Source organism: Physeter macrocephalus, chromosome 17 (assembly GCF_002837175.3).
Source record: "Physeter macrocephalus isolate SW-GA chromosome 17, ASM283717v5, whole genome shotgun sequence".
NCBI lineage: Eukaryota > Metazoa > Chordata > Mammalia > Artiodactyla > Physeteridae > Physeter > Physeter macrocephalus.
This window is the reverse complement of record NC_041230.1, coordinates 5,980,211-5,990,584: the sequence shown is the minus strand read 5'-3', so window position 1 is coordinate 5,990,584 and position 10,374 is coordinate 5,980,211. Positions and strand designations below refer to the sequence as shown.

Here is a 10,374-nt window from a genome sequence, read left to right as displayed (position 1 = left end):
GGCCCGCGTACCGCAAAAAAAAAAAAAAAAAAAAAAAAAAAAAAAGAGTTCTGCAAATCAGAGAAGGAACGGGAGAAGGAGGAGAAGCACAGAGAATAACCAGGGGTGGGGAACTTGGTGTAGGGATGTGGATGAGGTTTTCAGGGGGAGCACAGAGAATGAGGGTGGGAGATGGTGCTGAGGAGAGAGCTAGCATCCAGGGAAACTGCTGACAGACGCCCCAGGCCTGGAGTACCCCCAGCCCACAGCAGAGCTCAACGGGCACGCCGAACGAACAAACAGATACATTTGCTCCTCCTCCTCCTTCATTTGGGCCCTATCTGCACAGCCATGGCTTCGGTGTCCCCACCCTGACACCGAACTGGCCTAAAGGTGTGACATGGGCACCTTTCCCATTTATGTTACACTCTAGTGAAAAGCTAAAAATAAAAAAGGTCAAGCCAGATGTAGTTGGCAGAACAGTGGCTCCCAAATATATACACATCGTAATCTGTGGAACCTTTGAATCTGTGCTTACATGTCAAGGAGGAATTAGGCCGCTCATCATTTGACATTAGCAATCATCTGTGATTACCCTCATTGGCTTATCAGGGTGGGCCCAATGTAATCAGAAGAGTTCTTCAGTGTGAAAGAGAGAGGCAGGAGGGACATGATGTGAAAAGGCATGACCAGCCATTGCTGACTTTGAAGATGGATAAGGCCTGTGTCAAGGAATGTGGGAAGTCTCTAGAAGCTGGACAATGAAAGGAAATGGATTTTCCCCAAACCCTCCAGAAGAAACACTGCCCTGCTGACACTGTACTGTAGCCCAGGGAGACCCATTTTGGACTTCTGACCTCTAGAACTATAAGGGAATTTGTGTTGCTTTAAGCCACTAAGTTTGTGGTAATTTGTCACAGCACCAGTCGGAAGCTGATATACTAAGTAAGGACTGGTTATTATTCGAGGCTAGGGAGACCATGTTATAACCCCCCCTACACACTGGCCCATCCCTTCTTAGGCCCTGGTGATGGGCCACTGCTTACATAGGGTCAGGGCCTGTCACTAGAGGGCCGGGACACTCCCACTCCCAACAGACTTGCCTGCTGGTCTCAGGGCTGGACAAGAGGTATGAAGAGCAGAACTACCCAGCCAACCTACAGGCACATGGAAGAGCCCAGCCTGAATCCACCAGCCCACAGATACATGAGTCATAAGTGATTCTCTGGTTTAAACCACTGAGGCTGGAGTGTTTGTTACATGGCAAGAGCTGGCTGTTGCACTGCCTTAGTGGCTTTGTGCTTGGTGTTTCCTCTGCCTGAAGTTCTGTCCTCCCAGGTTGTTTCATGGTCACATTGTTTTCATGGTTTAGGCTTCAGCTCACACACCACCTCCTTGGAGAGGCTAGCCCTCATCTCTCTGCTCAGTCCTCTCCCCTAGTCCTAGTCTCTACCTCATCCCCTGCTTCCATTTTTCAGCATTCATCATAATCTGTAATCATCTTGTTCACTGTTATTATTATTTTAGCTATTTATCGTGTGCCCGTCTCCCTCACGAAAAATGTAAATTCAGTGAAGATGGGAACTTGGTCTCACTCACAGCAAAATGGATGCTTGGTGAATGTTCCCTGAAAGACTGAGTAGTTAATTTGCTCTGAAGAATCTGAGGGCAGAAATGGAGAGAGAACCTGGGGGGTGAATGGGTTCCTCCCAGACCTGCAGGGCTTTCATCTCACCTGTGCACACACCTCGGGGGGCTCCCTTGTCCACCACCCACAGCTCTGCCTCGTGCTCCAGCAGGGAGATGACGTCCGGCTTTGGGAGCCAGTGTCCTGCTCAGGGAGAAACCCATGGAGTGAGCATCTGTGTCCCAGGACCCTCCCCAGCCTTCTGCCCACTCCACCCTCAGTCTTCCAGGACCCAAGTGGCTGGGGTTCCAGGAGGCCATGGTGTGGTAACAGCCTCTGACATTCCTTAGGGACCTCCTCCCCTCACTCAGTCCCCGACCCCATCCCTGGCCCCGGTGTGGCCAATCAGAGCTCTGCTTCGTCCTGTGCCTGCTGGCAACAATGACCAGCCTGGAGGGGACCTGGCTGCCAAACCAAGACGACCCAGGGGCCTTCTATGGGTGCCTGGGACACAGAGCCTGCCTCTTCTGCTGGTCTCAAACCTGGGAGAGGCACCCTCTCAGCTGTCTTGTCACCTTCAGAGGGGCCCGTCTGCGAATGGAGGCAGAAAGGGGTATGGGGGCGGGCAGCAGAGGGGTCCCGACAGCACCATTGGAAGATCCAGGTCTACCCAGGGTTCTGTGGTCACGGGACCCAGCATGTCCCTCTTACCCCATGACTCTCTGCCTCTGGCATTGTTAGCTAGGGTCTGTCATTCGCAACCAAAACATCCTAATTGACATTCTCTGCATTGAAACAGGTCCCTGAAGGCCAAGTATTTGCTTTTAAGGTATTTGCTTTTATGGCCTAGATCTACTCCCACTTTTATCCCAGGAAAATTAGAATCAGTACTGTAGGCAGACCATCAGGGGCACGGGGGTGGCCTCACCCACAGAGGCTAGTAGCCCAAAGGTCTCCAGCATCACATCTCGGTACAGGGTCCTCTGGGCCGGCTCCAGCTGCCCCCACTCCTCCCAGGTGAACTCCACGACCACGTCCTCAAAAGTCACTTGCTCCTGAAACGTCACACATGAGCATCCTCAGTGTCCCCGGCGTGGCTGCCACTGGCAGCATCTGGTGAACGGGGGCCTTGGCCGAGTGGGTGGGAGGGTCTGGGGATTTGGATCGGGCTTTTCCTGTGGGGCTGGGACCCTGCTGGAGAAGAGTCTCTTGAAATGAGAAATGCTGCTGATGCGTCATCAGCGAAGGGGAGGACAGTCCTGGCGTGTCGGGTTCACAGGAAGTGTGCTTGGGGGGGTGGCCCCTCCGAGAAGCAGCTGGGTCTGGGCAGCAGGGAAGGAGCATCTGGAAACTGTCAGGTTGGCTCCCTGCCTCACCCTTTGGCCAAAACAACATCCTGATGGGTCCAAGATGCATACGTAATGAATGAAACAAAGCCCTCTTTAAGAGATGAGAGGGTCCATGCTGCCACGAGCACATTTTACAGAGACTGGGAAAGCTTAAGTGTCTTGCCCAAAGTTATAAAGCTAGTAAGCAGCAAATCCAAGGATTGAATCTGGGTAACTTTATTAAGAATCTGTTCACGTGTAAATTAAATTCAAGTGCATGAAGATCCATGTATACATGGAAAATCAGTGTGGTAGTGGGAGCATTTCAAAGCAATGGACACACCAGGGCAACTGGCCCTCTGTTAGGGAGAAAAATCAGTAGATCCCTACCTCACCATAAATAAAAATAAACTCCAGAAATCTTAAAGAGATGAATATAAAAAAGGAAAACGTTGGAAAAGTATAGGCCATGAATTTAATAAATGGGTGGTAGAGAAAGTCTTCACAAATAAAATATAAAACACTGAAAGTCAGAAAGAAGAAAAATGAGTGTGGTAGGCAGAATTGTGTCACTACCATCCCTGGATTACATGGCAAGGAGGAATTAAGACGGCAGATGGATGGGACTTCCCTAGCGGTCCAGTGGTTAAGACTCTGTGCTTCCACTGCAGGGGGTATGGGTTCGATCCCTGGTCGGGGAACTAAGATCCCACATGCCATGGTGCGGCCAAAAAAAAAAAAAAGATGGTAGATGGCATTAAGGTTGCTAGTCCGCTGATCTTAAAATAAGGAGATTATCCTGCAATATCCTGGTGAGCCCAGTATAATCCCAAGGGTCTTTCAATGGGGAAGAGGCAGAAAAGTCAGCCTCACGGTAATAGTGTGTGAGGAAGACTCAAATGGCCAAAGCTGGCTTTGAAGATAGAAGCGGGTCAGGAGCCAAGGAATGTGGGAGGCCTGTAGAAGCTGGAAAAGGCAAGGAAGTGGATTCTCTCTTAGAGCTGCCAGAAGGAACACAGCCCCGCTGACACCTTGATTTTAGCCCAATGAGATGTATTACAGACTTCTAACCTCCAGAACCATAAAATAATAAATTGTGTGGTTTTAAGCCACTAAGTTTGTTAGGATTTGTTACAGAATCGACAGGAAAATAATACATTCAGCAATCAAAATTCATGACTTCTAGATGACAAAGTCTTTACAAGCCACTTCAAGGACCCATGACAGCAGAATGAATATTTGCAACATAAATGGAAGGAAAAGGATTAGTGGCCAGCACATGCAAAGAGCTGACAAATCAGTAAGTAAAAGGCAAACAAGAGGACAGAGAGTCTGGTCCTTCTGAGAAGAGGATGGCTTAGTACCCAGGCATGGATTACTTTCACAATTGGCAGGTTTTTAAAAATACATACACTTGTTACGCCAGCAATTCCACTTCCCCTTCATCTCCCCCTTCCCCCAAGAACCTTGCTCCCCTGCTGCAACGTCATGACAGGCAACTGGTAATGGCCTCGATGCCCATCGTGGCACAGCAGCCAAAGTCAGGTTCTGGAAAATCTGCAGCCAAGCACAAGACGGGGGGCACTGATACGCACAGCTGGGGAACAACCTTCCAGATGGAAAAGTCCTGGATGGTGGGACGTTGCCAGCCCAGTGCTATTTATGTAAAAGGAAACAAAGCTCTAATTCTAATATTTGTCTTAAAATGTGTACATAAACACAGGAAAATGAGGCACGTGGAAGTGACAGCAGTGGCAGCTTTAGATGGGAGCCTGGGAGACGGGGCTGAGGAGCAAGGGGGACTTTATAAGTGCTGCTTGACATTTTGATAATGAGAATATCATTATGGGATTGTGTGGCCTTAAAAAAATAAATAAGCCAATTCATCAACCTAGAAATCACTATGAAAGATATCAGGGTTTTGATACATTAAGAACTTTAAATTTGTGAACCTTGAAAAAAGAATTCAGAGCAAACACATAGATGGTGCTGAAAGATGCACGTGGACTGCTCACTTAATAACCCCAGACCACAGGTGATCACATCCAACCACTGTTCACCCAGGGAGGATGCCAACGAAGTCACCCAAAATCACCCAGGGAGAAAGGGCTGAGCCAGGATTTGAACTTGGGTAGTCTGGGTCCAGCACGTCTGCCTACTGGCCATGTGGCTGAACCACCTCCCTGAAAGACAAGTGAGAGAAAAACACACCCCAGGGGTCAGAATGGAAGTTCTGGGCCGGCAAGGAACTCGCATCCTCCTATCGGTTCCTCCTTGGACAAACAAGGACCCCTGAGATGTCACAGCAGCAGCGACTGAGGGAGGGGCACGAGGGAGCCCCAGGGAGGCTGGGAACTTCCTGTGCCTCAGTTGCACCATCCACTGGTGTCCGTACATGCAGTTGCCAGGCTGCACACTCAGATAAATCTACGCTGTGCATAAATGATGCCTGAATACACAGAAGAGGGGCTGGGGAGACAAAGAGCCAATGGACAGTGGCCAGGAAAATGAAATGGGTGGGGGTCTCCAGTGGCAGGACCCCTGAGGACTGTTTCCTACTCTTCAACTTTGGACATTTAGATAATGGGTTAATAGAACTACCATATGATCCAGTAATCCCACTCCTGGGTATATATCTGAAGAAAACAAAAACAGTAATTCCAAAAGACACATGCACCCCAGTGTTCATAGCAGCTAAGTGTCCATCAACAGATGAACGGATAAAGAAGATGTGCCATAAATATATATATATATATATATATATATATATATATGTACACACACACATATGATGGAATACTACTCAGCCATAAAAAAATGAAATTTTGCCATTTGCAATGGCATAGATGGACCTGCAGGATACTATGTTTAGTGAAATAAGTGAGACAGAGAAAGACAAATACTGAGTATTATCTCTTATATGTGGAATCTAAAAAAATAAAGAAATGAATGAATATAATAAAACAAAAACAGACTCATAGATACAGAGAACAAGGCCAGTTTCTTCCGTGATCAAGTGGGGAATTTATGATTTTCCTTAAGGCCCATGAGGTTTGGGCACAGACATCCTCCACAAAGGGATTTTCATCTCACAGAAGCAAGTGCTATGGATGGCTAGTGGGGGAGGTGCAAGGTCTACAGACTTTGGCCATGTGGGCGGGAGTCAGGGACACAAGGTGGCCCACATCCTGGACCCTGGTCTACCAGGCAGAATCCGCCTCTGCTAGAATTTCTCCCACCAGAACTGAGCATCTGGGAGGTGACGCAGTGAAGACCCGGCCCTGGATCCACATGATGGAGATGCAAACTCCAGCACCAGCTGTCTTTTAACTGCGCTGTGCCTCCCTGCCCTCATCTGCAAGTTACTGGGAGCTCCCTGAGGGCTGTTGGGAGGAGTGAGGGAATTCACAGGAAGTGTGTACCCTTGGCCCGGTGCATAGTGGGTGGTTTACCTGAGGACCCACCGTTCAAACAGCTGTGCTGGGCGGCCCGGGGAGGTTTTATTTTCTCTCACCAACCCTCCCTGCTTGCTCCACACCGTCCAGACTCATTAGGTCTCGCTCAGTGGTTATCTGCGGAGTCCTACTGAGTGCAAGCCACCATTCTGGGCACCGCAGAGGCCGTGGAAACAGGACAAACACAGCCTGCCTCCTGGTGCTTGTATGCTAGTTGCAGGGTCAGGGAGCTGGCGAAAATGAAAACCCCAGGAGAGGCCAGTGCTCTGGAGAAAATGGGGGGATGCTGCTGGGCAGCCACACAGGGATCTGGAGGAGGAGCCATGAAGGCAGCAGGATGTGTGCTGGGCACCGGGGACCTCAGAGGGAAGGTGGTCTGAGCCAGGCCAGGGGTCCTGAGCTCATGCCTGCCTCAGCCACTCCCAGTTGCATGACTTGCCCCTGTGCCTTGATCTACTCCTCATCCCACCTCGTGGGACTGATGTGGGGGCTGAACAGAGTGACGTGTGTCCAGCATTGACCAGAGTTCCAAACGTTCATTGTTCACCCATTCACTGTGCACCTACTGTGTGCCGGGCCTTTGCACATGGCCAAAATGGCCAGAACTGCTTCCCAAGGCCCCAGGCCCCTGCAGCCGGCCTAGGAGACCTGGTTCTCACTCTTCCTGCCACACGTGTGCCTGGTCTTCATGTTAGGTGCCTGGAGTGATCCCACCTCCAGGCCTTTGCTCATGCTGTTCCCTCCACCTGGAACATTCTCCCTGTGGGACCTGGCCTCACCCTCTCCTTTCCTGCAGGTCTGTTTGGGGGCCACTTCCTCAGAGAGGCCTCCTGGGCTGTGCTGGTTAATGCCTGGTCCCCAAGCCCACCCTCTTCTGGGCCTCATTTCCCTGCCCAACACTTGGCACGTTTACATTCCTCATATGGTCTGTGAGCCCCCGGGGATGGAGATTTCTGCTCATCTCGTCTGTTCCTCTACCTGGAGTACCTGGAACGGTGCCTGGAATGGTGCATGCTCATTGGCAGTGCTCAGTACAGGTTGGCCAAGTGACTGGATGAAGAGAGTGAGCTGGGAGAACAGACCTAGAGCCCTGTGTTGAGAAAGTGCCAGACACATCAGTGGGATGGATGAACCATGTCTGCCAGGGTGGCACGGGGTGGGGGGGAATCCAGGAGGTCTTCTCGGAAGTGGTGAGGTGAGATGTGGAGGACATGGAGCTGATTAAAGCACATGCCTGGTGAGGGCAGAGCCCTGAAGGCAGAATGAGCCTGGTGGGGACCACAGGTAGAGCCTGGGAGGCCTGAGAGTGAGGTGGTGGTGTACTCACCGGGTCCCTGGCAGTGAGGAGCCCGGCGGTCATTCCCTCCTCCTCGGGCCTCTTGCGGGAACAGCCAGCTCCTCGGCAGGCAGTTCTAGGGGGAAAGGGGATGTGAGAGACTGGACAGTGACAGGTGACCAGTAACCCCAGGCCTTGGAAGTCCTGTGTGCAGGTGGAAGGAGCTCAGCACCCAGGCCAAACTCAACAGCAGTGCAACCTCAGCTTGGCATTTTCCGAGCTCCTGCTGTGCACCCAGGTGCTATTCCAGGCACTGTTGAAGTATGAGCTCAAATTTTCCTTACCCATTCCAGACAGGAAAACTGACTGCCAGGTGGGCAAGGAGCACAGTCTGGGTTGCACAGATGATTTCCAGGGTGATGACTTACTGTGACAGAAAGCCAGACAGTACGGGGGTCTTGGGCACTGTATGGTGTGCGTCAGCTTCCCTCTCATAAAATGAGGGTGGTGACCCAGCACAGAGCTTATGGGAATTAAAATGTGAAAACGGCTGGAAATGGAGCCCAACAGGCAGCAGAATACACAGGAAGGCGATTGTTGCTGGGTGGGAAGTCTCTTGCTTCAGTCAGCATCTGTTTAGCATCTCCTACATGCATGGCCCAATTCCCAGTGATTTACAAGCCGTTCCCTGGCTGATTGCCCAAAATGAAAGTCAGGCCAAAGGTAGGACATGTTTCCCTTCTCTCTGTACTGTCCCTTGACAACCCTGCCTATGCACCCCTGATTCTACCCCATCCAGCTTGTGCTCCGTTGTCTTTATTGCAGTTTCCTGGATGGGAGTTATCTTGTTTAGTGATGTTTTATGGGCTTATCATCATCTCCCTGACTCTCCTGTGGCATCCAGTGTGGAGACAATGTTGGGGGGCTCTAGAATATAAGATGGGCCTGGCATCCAGGACATATAAATACCTGCTTGTTGAATTAATGAAGGAGCCTGGATGGTGCCTGGCATGCAGTCGGTGCTCAATAAGATTTTAATACAATGAGTCTGTTTCCTGGGTCCCAGGTGGCTAGGATCAAATTCTGGTGCTTTGGCTCTCCCTCACCTTCATTCTTTAGACAGAAGTCCCTCAGGAAAGTGAAGCTCCAGAGATGACACTGTGGTGGGGCCTCGGCCTTACTCACTCTTCAAACCCTGGACGTCCCGCCAAAACAGGGGAGGGATGCAGGTCAGGCTGGCTCCAGGTTCTGAAGGGTCCAGTCAGCCAACCTCTTACTATGCTCGCGAAGCCAGAGACCCCAATGCCTTCCACCAAAGCCAGTACCCAACCCCTGCCCCAAGCCCTCCTCTCGGACCCTGAGACCACCCCCAAACCCCTACCCAAACCGGGCCCCGCCCACTCGGCCCCGCCCATACTGCCCCCAGCGACCCGCCCTGGGCCCAAAGCAGCAGAAGAGACGAGACACAGACGCGCGCCGTTAGGTACACACCCGGGCCGGGGCCCCATAGAAGACCTTGGACCCGCTCCCGGCTCGGCCTCCGCCGCCCCGGCCACCCCCAATCTCACTTACCCGCCGGACTGTAGGACAAAGGCCACGGCAGCCACCAAACAACCTGCGCCTGCGCAGGGACACCTAACTACATCTCCCAGAAGGCAGCACGTGCGCTTCCGGTCGTCTTCCGGCGCGCCCCGCCCCCGCCCAGGGCCTAGGCTGAGGGGTTCGAATACTGAGCTCTGCCTTTTCTCCCACCCTGGGACCCTCCCACGTCGAGCTCCTTCTTGGAATGGAGGACGAAGGCCACGCCCGCCACGGGCCGCTACTGCGCCTGGGTGGGCGGGCGCCGAACTACATCTCCCAGAGGGCGGCGCGTGCACTTCCGGTCATCTCCCTGGTCGCCCCGCTCCCGCCCGGGGCGAGACTGAGCGGCTCGGAGCCCTCCTTCTGCTGCGCTCCATGGAATGGAGGAGGAAGGCTGTACCGCCAAGGGCGGGACCGCGCCTGCGCGGAGGGCGCTGAACTACATCTCCCAGAGGGCCACGCGCGGCCTCCCGGCGCATCTGTCCCCTCCCGTTGGATTCATCTAGGACCGGAGTTCGAGTCCTGACGCCTGTACCTGTGTCACCGTCAAAAATATTCCCTACCCGCTGATGTGTGAGGAGCCTTATGACCGTGGCGCCGGCGCTCAACGGGTGATTGGCTGGGGGACTAATTTTGGCAGAGGGTTCAGGAGTGAAAGGGAGCAATCCCTGGATGGTCTCTCTTGGTAACAGACTCCTTTGTGTTCTCTATTTCTTGCTTAAAGAAAAACTTTAGTCCACTGAACCTTCCCGGAGTTTCAAAAAGTCTGGCTTGAAGGTTAATGATCAGAGGAGTGAAAGCAAGCAGAGACAAAGAACAGAAGTCCAGCTGGAGAACTTGTAACAATTTAAATAATGGATCAGCCATATAGCAGAGTTATAGGACCTTTAGTTCCTCCCTGAAGGATATAGATAACAATGTCAGACTTGCATTCCTAAGTGGTTTTTACAGAAACCAGACTCCCATCAGATGGAAACTGCTGACCATAAGCACATAGACTCCAGGCCAGTTGGAACCAGAAGGTTGATGATGTTGACTCCGAAAACATCATCCTGTTACCTCGCCACCAACCAATCAGAAGAAAGTCCGTGAGCTGCAACCCTTACTCCAATGTTGCCTTTAAAAACC

General features: G+C 51.8%; 1 protein-coding gene across 1 annotated transcript in view; it reads right to left on the bottom strand.

The window, feature by feature from the left end:
• ZNF135 (zinc finger protein 135) overlaps positions 1-9,200 on the bottom strand; it is an 11,827-nt gene extending 2,627 nt beyond the window's left edge. The window contains exons 1-4 of the mRNA XM_055078841.1: positions 9,157-9,200; positions 7,717-7,801; positions 2,535-2,661; positions 1,715-1,810 (exon numbers count right to left, since the gene is read on the bottom strand). Coding sequence (XP_054934816.1) covers positions 1,715-1,810; positions 2,535-2,661; positions 7,717-7,801; positions 9,157-9,173 — 325 coding nt within the window. The 5' untranslated portion in view covers positions 9,174-9,200. The remainder of the gene's footprint in view (positions 1-1,714; positions 1,811-2,534; positions 2,662-7,716; positions 7,802-9,156) is intronic.
• Positions 9,201-10,374: the final 1,174 nt, after the last annotated feature.